The sequence below is a fragment of the Anoplopoma fimbria genome, chromosome 21, assembly GCF_027596085.1.
Source record: "Anoplopoma fimbria isolate UVic2021 breed Golden Eagle Sablefish chromosome 21, Afim_UVic_2022, whole genome shotgun sequence".
NCBI classification, from domain to species: Eukaryota; Metazoa; Chordata; class Actinopteri; order Perciformes; family Anoplopomatidae; genus Anoplopoma; species Anoplopoma fimbria.
This window is the reverse complement of record NC_072469.1, coordinates 16680567-16701875: the sequence shown is the minus strand read 5'-3', so window position 1 is coordinate 16701875 and position 21309 is coordinate 16680567. Positions and strand designations below refer to the sequence as shown.

At 40.2% G+C, this 21309-nt stretch overlaps 1 protein-coding gene across 1 annotated transcript in view; it reads left to right on the top strand.

Moving 5' to 3' along the window:
* LOC129110674 (guanine nucleotide exchange factor VAV3) overlaps positions 1 to 12735 on the top strand; it is an 85542-nt gene extending 72807 nt beyond the window's left edge. The window contains exons 25-27 of the mRNA XM_054622834.1: positions 265 to 394; positions 6657 to 6808; positions 8758 to 12735. Coding sequence (XP_054478809.1) covers positions 265 to 394; positions 6657 to 6808; positions 8758 to 8802 — 327 coding nt within the window. The 3' untranslated portion in view covers positions 8803 to 12735. The remainder of the gene's footprint in view (positions 1 to 264; positions 395 to 6656; positions 6809 to 8757) is intronic.
* Positions 12736 to 21309: the final 8574 nt, after the last annotated feature.

Here is a 21309-nt window from a genome sequence, read left to right as displayed (position 1 = left end):
TCTGGCTATTTCACATCTACAGCAGGTTAAAAACAGTAGGTGCTGTAGTTAAAATAAGAATCTGTTTTCAACCAGACTCTTTCTTGATATGTAAATAATAGAGATGTTTCTATCATAAGAGGTGAAAAACACAAACATGGGTGATTTATCTGGTTTTACAAACTGATTTTTAAAATAAAAGTCACATGCACTATACAGAAATGCAAATGACTGCATATCTATTACTTTGCTTACTTATTTTAATGTGTTTGTGTGTGTCTCCAGGAGCTGATTGAGTACTACAAACACCACTCATTGAGAGAAGGCTTTAGGAGTCTGGACACCACACTGAAGTTTCCTTACCAGGAACCGGAGAACGCTGCTATGCTCCGCCTCAGCCGGTCGGGTAGCAACAGTGAGTACATTCAATCAATAGTGACAAAGAATAGGTAGAAAAATGATATCCATCTGATAATGCAACAACCGGAAAAGTAAAAAAAAAACTACTGACAAAGGAAAAAATACACTTTTCTCTGGAATAAAATTTGCTAAAAGAATGTATTCCTTCATATACAAGTACAACTACTGCTAGAGTTTAATAACTAGTTTAATCGAGAAATCTATATTTGTATAATATGAACTGATGAAACATAGCACTTCAAACTACACCTTTATGCCAAAGGTCATCTCAGTGGGACAGGAGCTGAATTACAAACTGGACAGTTGTTGTCTAGGATCCATTAAAGGCACCCTGGGGAGTATTTGACCACTAGTAGCACTATGGAGCCATGTTTTGATGAGTGGATCAATCTATTGTTTGTATCTCATGCACACTGAAGTGTTCTTTTAAACGGAATGGCTTAGGCTGCAAATAATGAATATTATCTTCGTCGAGTAATCTGGTGATTCATTTCCCGGATTTTATCTTTACTTCTGGACCACCAGTCCAAAAAATATATTCAATTTGCTAAATATTAGTTTGTCTGTGTGATCTGTCACTCAGCTGATTATTGTTAATCGTTTTTGTCTCAACCAGCAACAGGCTGCTGTCACTGGCTCTGCTGATTTCTCCTCCCACTACTCCTTTTCTGTTTCCTTATCTATCATCCTTTCCAGCTCTCTAACACACACGCTTTAATTCACTTGGCAGCATCTTCAGACTTAAAAGAGCTAGGTAGCTTTTTGTTGTTAAAAACAGCTTGTTCTCATTCTGACTTTAATGGGTTTTCACTGAACTGTCAAATGGTGGTTGGAGAATCCACTAAGCATGTTATTAGATTTGATAACACTCGCTGGACGTTTACTGAAGATCAAATCGATTTGAGTTGCAGAGGAGAGAGAAATAATCTGGTAGAATCTTCAACAAGTGAAAGTCAAGAACATTTATAATCTGAGTTTTAGTTATATCTACCTCGTTGGTGTTACAGGAAACACAAATAATAATAGCTTCCATTGTTAGTTACTTTTTAAAATAAACATTACATTTTTTTCACCTCTAATTTCTTGTTTTATTTTCACTGTCATAAATACACTAGATGTAATCTACGATAGACATATGATGAACATAGCATATGGATATTTATAATATACAACAGTTTTTAAATGTTTTAATGCAATAGTAAAAATTGTTGTTTTAAGAGAGACTATGTAGAATATATATATTTAGATATCTAGGCATTCAGTTTTTATTTTTATAGTAATTTTAACATCAGAGATGTAGCATTTATTTCAATCAATGGTAAGATTAAGTTTATATTTTTTTATTGCTTATCTAGATAATGTTTCAAACAAGTGTTGGTGTAATTTGTGATAACAAAAAGGAAGCTTGCCAGCAGATTATTGTTATATTTCAGCTATCAACTGCTACACTTAGACAGCCCAGAATTTGTTAGCAACCGCGCCTAAAGAAGTTGTCGATGTTGCTGTGTGCTGTCTGGCAGTTGTTGGGGTGAAGATCTCAGCTGTGAAGATCTCAGCTGTGATATATCCTACCTGTGTTAGAATGAGCTGTTTGCTCTGTTATGAACAAAACTGGCAGCACCTCAAGAACAAACAGCTGTTGTCACCAACACTATCTGAGGAGCAGAACTATGCCGATGATTATTTATGCATGCCGCTGCATTACCCTTACTAACCTGATTTCTCTCAGCAGACAGGTTCAAGACATGTTATTTGTCAGGCCTGAATGTTAGAGAACACGACATCCAGTGCCATTGTTTTCCTTTCTGACTGGTAATAGATGTACATTGTGTAACTTTGAAATGGGAATTTAATGAGACGATGTTTGGGTTTGAAGCGAAGCAACAGGCGAAACAGCAGAGCATTTTTTAAGTGCCAGTTCTGCAGTGAATATAGACATTTCCGTGACGAAAACTATAGTTTTATAGTTATAGAGTTATAGAGTAAAACACTTATCATTGCTTGTATTGGTTTGTATGGTAACATCAGGTGGAAATAAGTTTAAAAAACATCAAAAGAGGTGTAAACACTGAGGTAGAAAGTGATATCTGCCCTGTAAAACATCCAAGATCATCCCCACACAAGTAAAATCTCCCAAGCAATGCCAGAAGAAAAGGTATTAAACAATGCGTGAGCCTTCCACAACAACATTGCCCATCAGTTGGTTAATGGAAAATGTATGACTTATCGCAATCAGTGGCAAAATGAAATTTCATTTGAACCCTGTATGCCACTGCGTGCTTGGCTTGCTGACAATCACGTTCCAAGCAGGAAAAATGTGAACAGATTGCACAGAGCTGTTTGGTTGTTTCTAGACGAGGCCTGTTGTTCAAACTCTGCTTCAAAACACAAGTTGAGACAGCTTCAATCCAAATTAGTTTTGCTCCGGTGTGGTCCTTCTATCTTGTGGGCAGCCTCCTCCTGGTGTGCAGACTTCATTTTCTCTCTTTCACTTCTAAATCACTCTTTTTGTTTTGATTTCCATCCTCCTCGAGCACTGCTGGAAGACTGCTAATTATTGTTTATGCTTTGTTTCATGTGTTTTTGGACAGTTTTGCAGAAGATAAGACTGATTGATTGATAGTTTTTTGGTTTTTTTTACCAATACGCTAACTACAACAGCAACAATACCAGAGTTAAACCAAAATATAAATGAATTTGTTTCCATGGAACAATCCCAGCTGACATCATGTGTGGGACTCTGGGCTGCTGATTGGATTTTAGCTCATCATTTTCCAACGTGTGTGTAAGTGTGTACTTTCCATCTTATTTTCCTCTCTTAGTCAACCAGCTCCATATTGTGTATTCCAGTGTGTTACACAAATCAGATTGTGCAAAAATTAAGCGTGTAAAATGCAGCTGGCGTTTTGGTGGCTGTTTGAAGTGGAGGGCGATCCCTCTTCATATTGCTTGTACCTAGACACCATTAGGGGTTGCTGAGCTGTCTCTCAGTGTGCTGATTAGTATTCATTTTAAAAACCACTGGAGCTCTGCTCTCTTTCAGCATATCAATAACCCAGGCCAGTTAACTTGCCAGCGGTATTGTTGGGAGCGGCACATTTTTCATAAAGTTTGGGCATTCATCTGGCATAGTGGGGATTAGATTTTCTATTCCTGGTGGCACAAATAAAGAAGGGATGGGGGCATTTGTAAAATGAGTAAAAATGGGAATTAAAGCACAGGTTCTTGACGATGGTAAACTGTACATTATTAATAATTACATGGTTAATTCAGTGTAATAAATAATTGCCAAATAAGCAACTTTAAATATTCTAAATTAAACGCTGCTATTTGTAACCTACAGCCATTAATTATGAGACAATGGTCTCCTGGACACTGTCATGAGAGAAGCCTCCCCCCCTCATCATTTTGAAGTCATTTTGCTTCATTTTGTATTTGTTTTGCCTTTTTTATCTCCTTGTAGTCACATTATGTCTTTGTAGTTGTTTTTTTCCTTCTTATTGGTGGTTTTGTGTCTGGTGTCGGGCGTTTGCATCTCTTTGTACTTGTTTTGCTTCTTTTTCTGGCCGTTTTGAGCGTCTTTGTAGTCATTTTGTCATCTGGTTGTTTTGAGTGACTGTGGTCATTTTTAATAGTTTTGTTGTCATTTGGCATGTATTTTATAGTTGTTTGTTTGATTTGCCAACAAGAAATGTTAACAGCCACTTCATACAGAAACCCTGGTTCATTGTCCCCTGGGTCTGCGCCCAGCAGGCTCATTAAGTAATCCATCCCTGATACTAATAAGTCAACTACCATCACCTTCTGACCTCTGAATCTGTCCATATGATGTTATTTAAATGAGAGTTTTCCTAGTTAAACTTTTTCTGGAAAAAATCATTCATTGGCATCCATTTAGCCAACTACCTAAATTTAATTTATGCTGTATTGTCAGTTTATACTGATAAATCCCTTTGTAGCATGAGTATTTTCTTCTTAGGGACTTGCGCCATGCTTTATGTGTTGACATTCCAAAATAAACCAGGGGACTCAAATTGAAATACCTCTATTCCACAGAGCAAGGCCCTAACACTGCCAACTCTAAGACATTGTTGGAATCACAGGAGAAATAGAAATACAAAAGCAGTGGGCCTCCGGTATGTCAATGCTCAAGTTGTTTGCAAGGTAAAGTCACAGTTAGTCCTTCAAAAGTAGAGAGATCTGCATTTTGGAAAAGCGAGCTTCGGAAAGACGACACAGAAAAACAATTAGGATGCCATAGACAGTATACTCTAATAAAAGAATATGAAATATAGCAATGTTATTGTCTTATAAGTTATCAAGTTAAACAAGTCTGTCAGAAGGAATTTGTGTATCTGTAGTTGGTGCTGCATTACGGCTGGATGATTGTCTTTATAAATATGTAAATAGGAATGTATTCCCTATGCTGTAATTGTGAGACACCTCATGTTCCTCCCAATTAAATGCACAAGTGAAGCTGTCGTCCGCCATTAATGATGCAGACATCCTTTAAGCAGATTGGAAACAAGATGTGTCATCAGTCCATACTTGAACAAAATCTCAGCAGTGAAGTGTATTTGTTTTGAACCTTAAAGTTTAAATCAGTCAGGAAAATCTTTCAATTCTCCAACATCAGGACGCAAAATGTGCATTCCTTTAAGTTTTAACAATTTTTTTTTGAGATATCACAAATATAATTAGAGCACCTCTTCATGCCTGCAAGTGTAATATGTACATTTATAACAGCCAGGTTTTGCTGTTTTTGTGTTATTGTTTCAGAAGTAAGAATCTTTCAATATTGGAAATTCTGTTTTTATTCTTGGTTAAACACAAGCGTTGAAACTTCATACCCCACCAAGAGTTTGATCACTCAAATTTGAATTAAACTATACGATAATACTAATTACAGTGCCCACATAAGGCCAAACAGTGTAAATATTTTTAGGGGTATAAATGATCCATAAGAGAAAGAATCTGCTTCCAGTGTCTGTGTAGATGAAGGACCGCTCGCTGGAAATCGTCCAGCGCCTCCTATTTTTAATCAAAATGCAGTTGTGTTCTTTGCACTTCAGAGTTGGGATTTTTGAAAAACATGTTTTATTTCTTCTCTTTTGCTTCTCTCTCTCTCCTTTTACCATGCCCCCCATCCCTGCCCTCTCCCCTCTCGCATCGCCCCCTGTCTGGCCTGCCCTGCCATAGCCCCATTGCTCTGCGGCCTCTCTTTTGTAACTCCTGCCGGCTACAGCTTTGTACCTCCTTCCTCTGCTCCCTTCTGGTCAGGTACAGGTATCGCTTCTCTCTCTGTCTGCCTCTCTTATACTGTATCTCTCTCTCTTGCCTTTCATGTTGAAGGCTGCTTAGCATGCTGGCTGTAGCTCAGGGCATTCACATCATGGTCTGAATCTCTGCCTTTACATCTGCCGTCCAGCTTCCCATTGCACCATTTCACCTCTTCCATAGTTTGATGCACATCCATGCCATCCTGTGTGGAGAACAGGGACTGTTTGTTTTGAGTAATGCATGTTATTTTGAGTGTTGGCATTTTTCCATGTGAATATCAGAGCGTGAGGCAGAAACTGCTGAGAAAGGAGTGGTGTTTGAGTTGTTTTTCCGAGGCATATGTGGCTGAGTTTGATGTGTGTTTGCTTGTGTGTGTCTGTCCGTCAAAGTAAAGGTGGAGGTGTCCAAATACACAGAGCTCCTCTATATTAGATATTCCTTCCCCACGGCCAGGTTGTAGAGGTCTGACATTCCATTTCCACCTGTCAGCTTAGCCCAGTCCGACCCACCAGTCAGTGTCTGGAGAAGGTAGAAAGCCGGCAGGGTGGGATGGAGCAGAGGTAACTAGCTAACCGTCTCCACAGCTGTCTCTCATGCTGCTGTCTCCTCGACAGGATGTGTAGTCGCACACACACACACACACACACACGGCTGTCAGCACACTGGACTCAACTAAAGCAGTGCACAACTACAACAACTTGTAGGGCCACACTTTTCTTTTAGTTAGGCAATGAACAATAAATCACATGTACAGGTAGAACTGACACACTGCTCACAGATTATCTGATTTATGTTGTTTGTGAGATTAATGAATGAAAAATATCACCCATATCATCTGTCTTTGTAGGTGTGTGTACATGTGTTGTCACTGCAACTAATGTTTTTTTAATTTCTTTCAAACGCATCTTATAGAACCTTAAATGGACTTAATTTCCTATATTTTTTAAATACCTGCCTCTCTTTCTCCCTCTTTCTAGTGTTTACTCCAAAAGTGATCGGCGTGGCGATCGCACGGTACGACTTCAGTTCACGAGACACTCGGGAGCTCTCGCTGCAGGAGGGTGACGTGGTGAAGATCTACACAAAGTCGGGAGCCAACGGCTGGTGGAGGGGCGAGGTCAATGGCAGGGTAAGTGGCAGCCTTAAGATTCCAATAATTCACAGCCTCCCATCACCCAATCCAGGAAGAAAATAATCTTTTCTGAGGGCTGATATTGGCTTTCAGTATGTCCACTTCAACCAAAAGCCTCAAAAATGTGTTTCTATTTGTTTTCATTTGATATATCTAGCTTTGCACTGCTTTCATGTGTACCTTCACTGATATTTCATCAAGGCAGAAAAGTTTCAGAAGTCCGTTTAGCTGTGTTCACTCAGATAGTTTTGTTTATTCAGTCTGGCTGTTAAATCCCTAAATCCAATTTTAGGTAGCTCTAAAAACTGCCAGTTTGAAGAAGTAAGATTTGGCAGATATTCTTGTCTACGTTTACCTGGAAGAGACTATTCACATTTAGTCTGTTTAATCTTTAGTCTGTCATGGACACCTTTCCAACATGTCTGTTTCCCATTCCTTGGAAATGTTCACTTGCTGTACGGCTTAAGTGCACACTTTTTCCCCATCCAAAACCAAAAGCGCTTCATAATCAAGCATGCAGCATAAAGAAAACCCTGCCTCTAAATGCAGGGATATATATGTACTGACTCCCACTCGCTTGCACTGCATTTTAGCTTGGCGGAGAGTAATTGACTGAGTGACAAATTCAGCCTTTGTGTGTGTGTGTGTGTGTGTGTGTGTGTGTGTGTGTGTGTGTGTGTGTGTGTGTGTGTGTGTGTGTGTGTGTGTGTGTGTGTGTGTGTGTGTGTGTGTGTGTGTGTGTGTGTGTGTGTGTGTGTGTGTGTGTGTGTGTGTGTTGCAGCTCTCAGTAATGTGCTGGGGCCGTGAGTGTGTTTTCTGAACAGCTGTTGTAAATGAAGAAGCTTTTCTTTTTAACTAAGCCTGATGTGTGCTTGATGCCGCTCTGGTGAAAACTAAACTCTGTATCGCCCAGAGTCTGTCGAGAGCTGTTAGACTCTTTTAAGGGCCTTCAACCGGTAAAAACAATTGCTACTGCTGGCTGAGTCTGTCAATTGAAAAGCACTTTAGGGTTATATCACTGGAACCTTTCAATATCAGTTTGATGTAATATCGGGCTCTTATTGTCTAGTTATCATGAAAATTGTCACATTGTCACTGACACAAGATATCAGCAATCCAAAATATGTGTTTGATAATTTGGCTTATTCATATGGTACAAAATGACTGCAAGCATGGAATTATATTTGTCATTAAAAACAGTCATTAAATGGAAAAGTCCACTCAGCGGAGGGCGGATCTCTACCAGTTGTGTCTGCAATGATAGTCAAGCTGTTTTTTTCCTCGCACGTCAAACACAACAGATATGTTCACATTTAATGTATTCAGATTTCTGCTGCTCGCTGTGTAACACTTCATATTGACTACCTCTAAACAGAATCTGTCGGCCCTGCTGTGTGTTTAGTAAGTAGTTAGCTGTCAGCCAAACAGCTAACTAGCTCTCATCCTATTGGCATAAGAAGACGCTACGTTGTAGTTAGCGATCAGTTCAGTTTGTCATTTAGATAAATGATATGCAGTTATAAATTAACACAAAAAACATTAAGCTGATGGGTCTAGTAGTATGTAACTAGCCGTGGAGAGAAAGATAGACACAGAGATGTGAACCCTAACACACGCACACACATAATCTCCTGGTGGAGATAATAACTGGAATGATTTACTCTATTAAATGACGTGAACATTTATTCAGACTAAATCTGTTTTAGTAAAGGTTTTTGCCCAAATATTTTTTATATTTATTAATATTGAGTTTCAAATATGAATTAGGTATGTGCCCAAAAAATGAAAATCCATGCCTAACTTATTATATTTATTTTGGCAACGCAATAAATGTCCCAATGGACCTGTATGGAATCACAGTCTGAAATAGAAAATGCTAAGTAAGTACATCATCAATTACTACCATGTGGTAACTTATTCCTATCTCCTCCCCCTCCCCCCATCAGGTCGGCTGGTTCCCATCCACATACGTAGAGGAGGGTGAGGAGTGAAAGGTTCAACATGGGAAGAAGATTTAAATGAAGGAAGAACGGCAGCAGTGGAGTAAGCAAACTGTGAATGCAACAGTAAAAAAACTGAGTGTGCTTCTTCACCGCTGCTCGCCCAAGTGTCACTTTTCAGAGGAAAGCAGACGGCTTCACTCTCCTCCGTGGAGCCCTGTTGCCGACGACCATCCCAGAGGCCTTTGGGAGAGAAAAAGGGGCTACAGGATTTTGCAGATGCAAAGATGCCCCATCATTTCTGGTTGACTCTGTGTGGCTAAGTGACTCCACCAAATAGCAGCTTGCCTGTCAGCGGGGCACGAGCCCTCGCCAGACATCCCTTCCTCCCTCCTCAACTTCATACCTCCGTCCATAATTCACCCCGCGCTCCAGCCAGCCCCCAACTCCCACCTGTTTCTGCTTGCCAAGTCGGCCGTCGCCAGTCTGTCAAAAGTAGATTCTCAAATGCCTCCCCTCCATTCATGCACTCACCCATCCATCCATCCATCCTCACCACCACCCCCTGTGAGAATAGAGTCATCTGAGCTGGAAAGGACCCACACTGTACTGGTTTTTTTTCTCTTCCTTTCATCCCCTTCTCTCTCTGAAGGGATTTCAGTTAGTTTTGACCTTCCCTGTGTGTTGCTTCCACTAATGCAGGTTGTTATTGATGACTTGATGACCCAGATTCACACACACACACACACACACACACCCACCCACCTCTCCTCCCCTTCAGATTATGATCGCCTCAGACGCGCTCTTACAGGAGATGGAAGAGAGGAATGGCGTCGGATAGCATCGCTGCCCAGTGCCAGCAATTGATCGCTGTTGTTCCTATTTTCCACCCACCTCCTACATTCTTTATCTCAAGCCCAGCCTCTCATGTTTTTAGTTGTCTTGGCCGTTAGCGATCCTCTGCTCTTATCCTCTGGCAGCTCTGTCGACAGGAGCCCATTCGCCGAGGGTTTATCTTATCGGAGGCATTAGCGGCTTGTCGGGGAACAAGCCACACTACCTAGAAGCCACCTGTCCCCTTAACACAAAAAGAAAAGAAAAGAAAAGAAAAGAAAGGAAAGCAGTTGAAGAGTTCTGCTCTGGGACTTTTACTATAACTGATATATTGCTTGTTTTTTTTTTCCAATTGAAGAGAACAATTTGTGCAGAAACACATGCAATTTAGGGGATTTATTTTGGCAAGAAAACATTTATATTAAAAAAAATATTTATGGGTTAAGACACACATACACATCAAATTTTCCTGCTAACTTCCCTCCCTCTCATCCCCTCTCATCCCCCTCTCCTATCCATCATTTCACCCCCAGCCCCTGTATACATTATGCACACTGTCTGCTTAATCCACAGTGAAAGAGGATTTTCCCACATTGAAAAGGGATTAAAAACCTTTTCATTAAAACATGCTGCACAAGTTACCTGAATGTTAACACACGCCATAATGTAGCCACAGACAGAGTAAGAAGGTAGTGTGTACAGAATCAGATGGTGATCAACTTATGTCTGGAGGTGAAACCAGAAAATCCACAGCATTTGGCTTTGTGCAGCGATGTTTTAATCTCAGCCAGGATGTATAATCTGTCTTTCAAAAAACAGTGAGAGAGAAACAAACTACAACCCATACTTACATGTTTGAAATATGTACATATTTTATTTAATTCATGGTTTGTGATTTCTGTTCACACAATGAGCAGAAGGCAGGCAAACTCTTCGGTCTAGTCCTTTAATGTTTTTCCTTCTTCAAAGCTGTTCTTTGGCTATGTTTCTCATGTTCCCCCTCACTCCTCAAACACTTTCACACACGCCTAAGCATGGCATTTTAAAAAGCCTCCAACTCTTTTCTGTGCAGGGAATCTAATAATGCAGTGTGCATAAAATGCAATATCTGTCAGTGAAACACACATCGGGGTCGTTTACTAAGAGGCAGCATTCTCTCGTTGACAACTTGAGTGAAAAAATGTATCAGACATTGAATAAAGCCAGAACTTTCAGAGCTAACAGAGAAGTATAACTATGTGGCTAATTTGGGGATCCTGTCTCTAGTAACAGCCCTCGGGGCATCGCTTCCTTTCAAAGCTTTCATCCTCCCCTGTGTTCATTGTGTCCATGCCATTGAGAGTCTATGTACGAATTTATTGTAGATAGAGATATAAGATATGCTTTTGTATTCACTAAATGGAGCCATTATGTTTGAAAATCCTTAATAACACCCTGTTAGCCCTGCCACTCCAAGCCATTATGAAATTTATGATGGTGTATGTTTTTGTTCTCAGTCATATTGTTTAATAGTGGACTGGAGAAATGTGTCAAAAAGCGTCATATTAATGTATTTCTGCATTGTGAGGTCCCTCTGTTTCCAAATGATCCACAGTGTCATTAAGTGACCACTAGATGGAAGCATCCCAAACACATCTCTTCCTCTCCTCCCCATTCACCTTCAACTTGCTTAAGTTTGGAGATGACATCATCAGATTAGGAGGGAAACAATATTTAAGGAAGCATTTAGCCTCAGCCTCAGACTTGTAGCTCTTAGTGAGAGGGAACAAAGACGACATTATAGACAAAAAAAAACATTAGTTGATCACACAAAGTTTAAGTTAAGTTAAGTTAATTAAAGAAGTGAACATGTTTTCAGATTCCCTTACTTTCTTTCAAAATGTCTTGATATTCCAGGAACTTCTTGTCTAGTAAGGTCCCTGAGGATGGTATTTCTCCTCCCCTCCTGTTTCCTAAAATGTCTGCAGTCTCTGGGCAGTCAAACATTACATTTATACCATCTTTGGGAAATCTGCAGTGAGGCGGCGGCACGAATGCGATCCAGTCTCTCCCGTCTCGGGAGAACTGGAGAGTCAGAGCAGGCTCTCTCTAATCGCAGTCTCCGGTAATCCACTCCCGCACTCCTCCTCCGCCCAGATGAACTCTGACAGCGGGGCCGTTTACAACTGCAGGCCTTTCCTCCACTCCGAGTGCGCCTACAGATTTTTTTTTTGCGCGCAGGAGGGACGGGAGGAAGGCTCAAGGGTATCTGTGATCTAATCATTACACCATCTCCTCACCCCAGCGACCCCACTGCATCCATCTCTTCTGTCGGCTACTCTCTCTCTCTCTATCTCACCATGTCACTTCCCTTCTCTCTCTCTCTCTATCTATCTTTCATCCAATCTCTGTCTTCTCGGCTTCTCTCTGTATTCTGTCCCTCAACCCGATGTTCTGTAAGCTGTAGCTGTTGTACGTTGGCGGGAGGAGAATAGAAGATTCCGCATTATCAGGGGAGAGAGGCGGTCTGATTCTCTATGAACAACCACAGCAGAATGAGGACCGTTTTTTATTTGATCACACATTCACAATAGAAATGATGCCAATTAGAGAATGTATAGGACTCTGCTCTGACACCTGTTATCTCCTCATATAATATACAGTGTGTGCACAGATTATGTCCATATGCAGCGGCACACCGCGTGTACGTGTGGAGAAACATTTTGACAGGATTTAGGGCTTGGCAGGTCTAAGCCCAGCAGGGGGCTTTAGAATACAATCTTCTTCACCAACATAGGAAGAGGATTGTGAAGTAACTTGAACAGAAACATAATACCACCCATACATGAAGAAAATATGTCATATAATACTTCTTTCCCTCTGGGCTGAAAATCCATCCTTAATCCATTGACAGATCATCCACACCTCTCTGTGTTATAATATTGCTGTCGGCGCTCACTGTGTTCTTGCTCCATGTCCATGTTCTGTTATCCCTCTCAAGCCAAAGATGTATGCTGTACGTACTGTACACCCAGTGTTTGTGTCTCATAACCACGGTACCCGACCGCTGTGGCCTAACTCTAAGACTGTGCAATCTCGACTGTGTAGCGTTACTATGTATTGTTGCTGTACCATACTGTAAAATATGTACATAGCATTGAAGAATATACAATAAAGATATACATTGCTTCTTCTTATGTGTTGTTATTTCATATTGTGTAATAGGAGATTTTCAACTGTTCAAATGTGTCTGCTTTGAATAAATATTCACCTAAAACAATATAAAAGAATACAAGGTTAAGTGGAATATGTGTTTAAAAAGCTTCCTTTAAAGTAAGTGAGATTAAAATCATGATTTTTGGCACATTAACTTCTGAATTACATTGAGTCTCTTAGTAGTTTTGACATTTAAACCTTTCTACATTTGCGTATTCCTGTACTTAAGTACAAATTTGAAGCACCTGTACGTAGGTATTTCCACTTTCTGCTACTTAACACTGATACCATTATTCAGAACAAATAGAGTTTCGTCTAAGTACAGTGAAATAAGTAATCCCCCGGAGACAACTTTGTGATTAGACATATTATATATTATATATAAATTAAATTGACTTGAATATGTGCTACTTAAACTTAGTTTAGGATCTGAGTACTTCCTCCAACACTGTAACCTGAAAGCAACATGAACATCTTTTCGAAGCAAATAATATAAACCATGTGATCAGCATATCATTTATTAAATTTATAAGATGTAACATTTTTTTTATATATTTCATACTTGAGGCTTGTGGATGCTAATTAAATTAGTGAAGAAATAAATTAAGCAAGCTTTTTGTGCCGGATGAAACATTTAATGATGAATCAGTATAAATCACTTTGGGTTATTGAGTATTGCATCTTTTCAATGACATATTAAAATGAATAAACCCTCTAATCCGTTACCATAATGAGACTAAACAGACATATTCACACTTGAAAGCAGCCTCTAAATAGCTCTTTTGTAAGAAGGATTTTAATAATTAATAATTTAAAGATTGTGAAAGATTATAAATGTGATTATGACGTCATCAAATGAAGTAACCAAAAGGAGCACACTGCTTATAGTTGGCAGCTTTGGTCAGTAAAGAGTTTAGATTCAGTGGCTGGCCTTTTTTTTGTGGTCAGTCTCATCCCTGTTAGCTCGGCGTGCTCAGAAGTGACTTCCTGGCTAAAATTAGGAGTCCTTGAAGTATAGTGGTGCTCATTAAATGGCTGCTGCGGTGTGTTACTGCCCTGTTTTGTGGCTGTTCCCTCCACAGGACTTAAATAACCTGCAGCCAGTGGGGTGCTGTTTCTCACTGGCTTATTGGCTAATAGGTGTGAATGAATTGGGGATGAACGGCGGGTCTTGTTGCTGTTATCTTCAACGGTACCTCTAAATATAGTGAGTTAAAAAGGATGTAAAAAAAGGAGAGTTCTAACAGTATTGTGGGTGTGTGAAAACATGCAGTGAATAGTTGTACAAGTGTGTGCAAGAAGCGTACCATATGTCTGTGCTCACTGCTGGTTCCTCCTAAAAATGATTGTGCATGCATGTGCAGGGTGTGTGTGTGTGTCTGTGTGTCTGTGTGTTTGTGTGGGTGGTGGTCTCCTCGGCCATCTGGTGCCCGGCTACCTGCCGTTGCTGGAGCTCGACTGAAGCTCCAAAACCAAAAGGATCAGTGGTGGCGGGATGTAGCAGCCAGTGCTGCTGGCTCTGCAGGGGGGAAGAGAGACGCTGCACTAAATAACCACCAGGCGGGCTTTTTGCCTTCGCAGGTCCAGTCTGGATCCACCACCAGTCCACTTCCAGCTGAGGCTGGACCACCAGTGTGACAGATGGCTGGTGAGAGCTGGTGACATCAGCCCTCTTCTCAACACTCAGAGATTGTTAGGACCAACTTTCTGGACTGCTGCAGTCCTCTCTGATATGAAATGGATTTTGAAGTTGAGCAAAGAGTTCTGTGTTGAGACTGATAGAACGAGAAGCTCTTGTCACTGATAATAAAAGAGAGCAGGGGTGGCTGATAGTTTTATTGAGGCTGTTCTCAAATCAGAGAATCCCAGGCAGAGTTTTCAGTCTAAGTGAATACTTAAACTTTGCCTATGTGACAGATTCCACAGTGTTGGTTCAGTGGCTCATGAGCGCCATCTCCCAGTAGCAGGCAGCAGTGAAAGTCCGTCAATTCATGAGCAAGATTTTCTGTTTTTGATTGTGTCATACACCTGCACGTTTTCCAACTGACATGGATGTTTGAGACCAAAATGCGATTTCAAATTAACTTTGTCGACTAACCCAAGCTTTACAAATAAAAAAAATGAATAAAAAGGATACTTTTATATATTGATATTGTTAATGATGTTTTTTATTTTCAGATCATACCAGTACATTTATGTTAGTACTGAAATGCACCGTTTTCAATAGTTGTCAGGACATCAAAATGAAACTAAAGTGAAGTTGGTCCTGAAAAACTCTCAATGAGATTATCATACGCAGTAACACAAATTTCCTATTCCTATTTCAGTCAAATTTTACGCCTTTTTAAACAGATTTTCTTTCTGTTTTAAGATGAATAAAACCAAAGGATGCCTGGCAGCATGCATGGTACCCTAATCCTGATGTATCAATATTTGTCATACCATGGTTAACTGTCTAGAACATGCACAACTGGAAACCAAACGGCCTGCAGTTAACTGAACATCTCTCCTGTTTAAGTTAAGCACTGAAGTAATTTGTCTATTTCTCCCTCCATCTCCCTTTTCCAAATCCCTGCATCTCATCTAATCCGTCATGTTTTGGCTTCTCCGACTGCACTCCATTTATCCCGGTCTATTTCTCACTCCGTCTCGCTCGTGCTTTCTCTGGGTTTATTGCTGCCTTTTGGGGCCATGAGGGAGCCATCATCATTGCCAGACGGTATGGCTTCTGTGTGTAAATATCAAGCAGCACTCGTTCCCCCTTGTTTTCCTGGAGATCATCAGCACTGCATAAACACTGAGGTGCCGTATACGGAACACACCGAGACAGCTCATCATCATAAAACGTACACACTCGTTCATTCAGAGACACACACACACACACACACACACACACACACACACACACACACACACACACACACACACACACACACACACACACACACACACACACACACACACAACCCTGCACCGGCATCTTTCTGTACAGGTTGCAGCGACATTATTCCAGCCTTTAGTTTGTTCTCATACATAGTTATGCAGTCCTGAAGTGTTGATTCAAGTGAACGTATGTCCTCTACAGCCCTGCGTGCATGTTGACATGTCCTGGCATTTCACAGCAGCGATGTGTGTGTGTGTGTGTGTGTGTGTGTGTGTACAGCGTGATTGCATTCATTCCAACTGGCACTGGCATTAAATTAAGGCATACACTCATGCATACTCTAGTGCACTTTTCAGGTCTGCAGTTCTCCGTTGTAGCCTTTTTTTTTGTGTAAAAATTCACACACCAAAAAACACAAGCGAGCTGTACAGAATTTACACACACACAAATATGCATGCACACACATTGGTAACAGATGCTGGCACAAACCTGGCCTTCGATAATAATTAGCTTCATAAAATTGTTAAATATGTATCCTTTAATGTGCTGAAAGGCTGACTCCAAGTTTTATTCAGCCACATTATACTTACACATTATACAGATTCTGCTCGTATCTTCTTGTGAGGGTGCATAAAGATTTAACGGTTTTGTCCTTCCAAATTCACCTTCAAGGTCAACAGGTACCAGCAGCAAACCTGAGGCAAGGCTAAAAACTTTCAGTCCAAAACACACACTCACAGGCTTGATAAAAGCGTCTTAACAGAAGTCACATGTATAGTTGATACTTGCAGCAGTTATATTCAGTTGGTGCTGTAAATGGGGTGTGATGACACCTTGTAAATTCCACACCATTTTTTCTTCTCTGTGCATGGTTCAAGATAAAAAGTAGAGGGATAACTGTGTTGGTGTGTGTACCCTACAGTGACCTAGTCATACTGGAGTTGCAATTATACATGGTGTAAGGTAATTATAATTATGTTGTATTATTTACACATACTGCTATTATACAATTTTCCCCCATACCAATATCAGCTACGGGTCGACATATCAGTAACCATGGTGACAGGACAGTATAGTACTCTTTACATTATATGATTGAGAGGGAATTTGTGGACATCATTAGTAGATGCTGGCATATAATGATGAATTTAAGTATTTTTTGCTGTAGCCATTACATTTGTATATTCATTAGTTACATCTCTGTATCGTAGTTAGTCATTGCCTTTCCAGTGTGAGGCGAGGAGGGAAGGTCTGATTGGAGGGCATTAACATTATTTTATTTCATGACGAAGTTTAGTCCCAAACCGTCAACTCCATCTCAAAATCGGCCTTGCAAGATTAGGACTGATTTCAAACAGTAGATGGTGTTTTGAGCCATTTTCAACCCTCAAATGCAGTTTTTTTTTATGAATTTGGTAAGAAATGTCATTTTTAACCCCAGCATTGATGCGTTTTATTACAGTACAGTCATATCATTTAGTTCAGAGCTTAAAAAAATAATAATTAAATTTGCAAGTAATCCTTAAATTAGGTTTTGAATTGAGCTACCATGTTCTGGAGAGAAAAGTATAATGTATGTAAGTGTGTATTGCAAATTTCCCCGCTGCGGGACTAATAAAGGATTATCTTATCTTATCTTATCTTAAGGCTAATGACTGGCCGTTTGTATTAGAAAAGAAAATGGACATACTGTCACTAGCAGAATTAAAAAAAGCAAGCTGTGTTTTTATGAGTACACATAACTATACCTTTTGTTTTTGGGCTACAGTAGCTTGTTGAACTGTATTAAGCAGGATACACATATGGTCAGACATATGGTTAACAGTGTGGAAATGTGTCATCTGTCTTTGAAACAACCTCAGGTGAAATTCAAGAGAATTATTGGTAACATTAATTTTGAATTGGGTATGTGAACTTTGACTGCCCTTTAAATAACACCACTTGACTTGTGAAAATTCCAACAGAGCCGAGGTACTTCCCCTCCTCTGCAGCTCACACTGATACACTCCAACATAGTGGAGGAGATGAGGGAAACTGTCTCTGTGTGTATCTCTACTGTCTCGGTTACATTTCATTTGCCCTTCTGCCTCAAATGCATTAGCTCATCATGCCTTGTGTTATTGAAGGGACTGGAAGGATTTACACCTCTGCTGTTACAGAATCTTCTCTGCGGAAACAACGAACAGCCAATATGACATGCCATTTCCTGACATATCAGTTATCTACACGACTATCGAGTTTGGTATATTTAACTGACTGAATGTCTCGTCTTGTAGTTGCCCCGCTGCAACATTTGGACCATATGAACTGTTTTGATCGTTCTTACAGTAAGTGGGAGCTCAACACATCCCCCAGTGCATCTTGTTTAATCGCTAGATAAGTTTATTTTAGGTGCTGCTGGGAAGCTTCACATCCATTATTTATCCAGAGTGTTTGTGCAATGCATAGAAACTGCAGTTTACCGTACGTTTGTGTGCATGTGTGTTTAAATCTGGAGCATCGTGCTGCCTACAAAGGCAGAAGAAGGTTTAATCTTTAAACATTTAACAGATGTATATGTTGAATATTTTTTTCCTTTTTTGGCTTATTATAATTTTCATTATTAACATTGTCACAGACCTTACATAAAACCTTAAAAAACATATTTGATAACTGTAAAGGGTGTAGGGTGAACACATCTACAAACAACAAGTCTTATTTCTTCCACAGCTTTGTTCCCATTTGAAATAATGAACCGGTTTAAAAATCTTTAGTTTAAAGTATGTGATGTAAACGTGCTATAGTTAGAGAGCAGTTACTGTTGAGTTAGTTAGTTAGTTTTTTTATATGCTGTCCCCATAAAATGACACATTAATTTGACCAAATGCAGTTTCAGCATTTTGGTATTGTAGGACAGTGTACTTTGCCGAATATGTTACACATACTGTTAAAAAAAAGCAGTACATGAAAGCAATAATGACTAATGTGTTTATGCTCTTTAACACAAGCACAACCGAGCTTAAACGCAGCTGTATAAAATGTGTGGGGGTGTCTTATTTAACACTCATAACTCCATACTGTGACTCAAAGCATGACTGTGGCTGTAGGGAGTTTAGCTCATAGTACACACACACACACACACACACACACACACACACACACACACACACACACACACACACACACACACACACACACACACACACACACACACACACACACACACAGACACACTTCTCTATATTATGTATGCAGACCCCTATTTCCTCCCCGTAGCAGAGGGGTGATGGAGATGTGTGAGGCAGAGCTTCTATTTTGGGGTCTTTGAGTCGGCCTCACTCTTTGCTTTGCCTTTCTCTTTCCCTCCTAACCTCAACTGGCAATCGTGCCATTCGCAATGTGCCCATTCCCCAGTGTCCCCTGAAGCACCTCCAGATGTATTCAGCTCCCATTTGTCATTCCTGGGAATGTGGTGGCGTCAGCAGTTACGTCCCAACCTCCACTGATGGCACCACACCACCACTACGAGGAGTTTTCAGCCCCGCCTGAGGTCACCCTACTCCCTTATTACAGTTTTATACCTTCAGCGTGATGGATAATGATGATGTTGTTGCCCTATTTAGCCCGCTGTGGCAACCACACTCACGCATCAACTGCTCATTCAGTTGCATTTCATTTGTGTGCTGGCTCACTTTTCATAGATCTGTTAGCTTCACTCGTACGCTCAATGCCACAGCTGAATTTGCTGCACAATTTTTCCTTTTAAACTAATAACCTGATCTCATGTTATTAGTGATTGGTGCATGCAAACATTATAACTGAGAAAGAGTCGAGTACCAATTGACTAGACTGTAAAGCGCAACTTACGTCACAATAGACCTTTTTCACAACAAACAATTTGACTTGACAAAACCTTAACAACGCATTTTTTATTGTGTACCATAAGTCATGACAGTGTGACATAGCCAGCGGAAACAACTGGGACCTGAAACATCTCCTGGGAAAAAGCTCTTCTTGAGCATTGTGCATTGTGTTGTGCATTTAACAACAATTGTGTGATATGAATACTGTAATTCTCAATATGTGACAATAATAATAATAATAATAATAATGGATTTTATTTATATAGCACACTTTAAAATACAAAGAAATCTCAAGGTGCTGCACAGGGTAGAACAATCACAATAATCAAATATAATAATAAAACACTAAAAACAAAGCATGGGTCAAATGCCTTAAACCAAAATATCAATTTTTTTTTCAGTAGCGTTGGTAAGTTAATTTTGTACAGTCTTGAATTGCAATAATAGTAAAAGATGAAGAATACCATCTCATGGGAAGGCATATTAATAGCATGACATTTCGGACATTTCCACATGTCTCAATGGCATCATGGTTGAGCTTAAAATAACTTTGTGAACTAAGTAAAGTATGTAAGGAAACAACGTAGCATGAGAAAAACGTTGTCACTAGCATAGCGTCACTAGCATAATGTTTCATGAAAATAACACTTTGGGACACCAGTCTCAAATACTGGCTATACCGGCTTGACAGTGTATTTGTTTATTTGACACATACCTCCCATTCTGCCCACTGAAGCGATCTGCAGCTTATCTACACGGACACGCTTATATTGCAGTCAGAACAGAGCACATGACGTACAAATGGGAAAAAAGCAAAGTGGTGCATGCAAAATTACTTAAAATTATTTTGGGAATGTAACAGTGGCATAGGTGTGCATAAGCAACATTAGCCTATGCTTAAATTTAAGTTTGTAATAAGCATATAATGACAAAGATACTGGGTCACAAAACGTTTTTATGATGGGAAGTGAACAGGCTACATCACTGAAGAAAAAAAAAGTATTATTAAATTTCTACCAGAACACCTTTTAAAACTGATTAAATTCTGCTCACAAAACAAGATTTGACATGTATAAGAGGATCTTTTCAATGATAAAGAATCCCATCAGCTGGTGAGAGAAGATTCTGAGGCCTCCAGTAACTTGTTGGGCAGCTTTAATAGCAGGCTTCATTTGAACCAGCTCTGACAGCCCTGTCTCATCCCTCGTAGCTGCAACATCCACCAACGGAAACAAAAAGGCCCAGCAGCAGCGTACGCCGATGACGATCCAATAAATTAAACTCAATTAATTACCATGTTTAGCATAATTCTGGAGTTTAACAAAGGTCTTTGTGGTAGATGTATGCATCACAACAATTATTCATTTTGATGAGCAGGGATTATAAATGAGGCAATTAACGTGCTGTCAGATTGGAGGGGAAAATGCCTCGCTGCTCCTAGTTTGAATCCTATTCTTTTTTTTTGCATGTAAACTTCAGAGTTGAGTGCAGCGGTGGCGGCTGATGTCAGGCTGTCAGATGGGGAGGGCTGAGGGTCAGCTGGGTGCTGGAGCGACCGGGACACCAGTGGACAGTTGACCCCATCAAAACGCAGAGCAGCTGAGCTGCAGCGTCCTTCTATCCTCTCAGGTTAACCCAATTTAACTCAGCAAAACACACACACGGGATGTTCAAACCCTCCTTTCTACACATCACATGGGCACACACACGAACATAGACAGAGATACACACACAAACACACACACACACACACACACACACACACACACACACACACACACACTGGCTGCCAGTGAGTTAAGT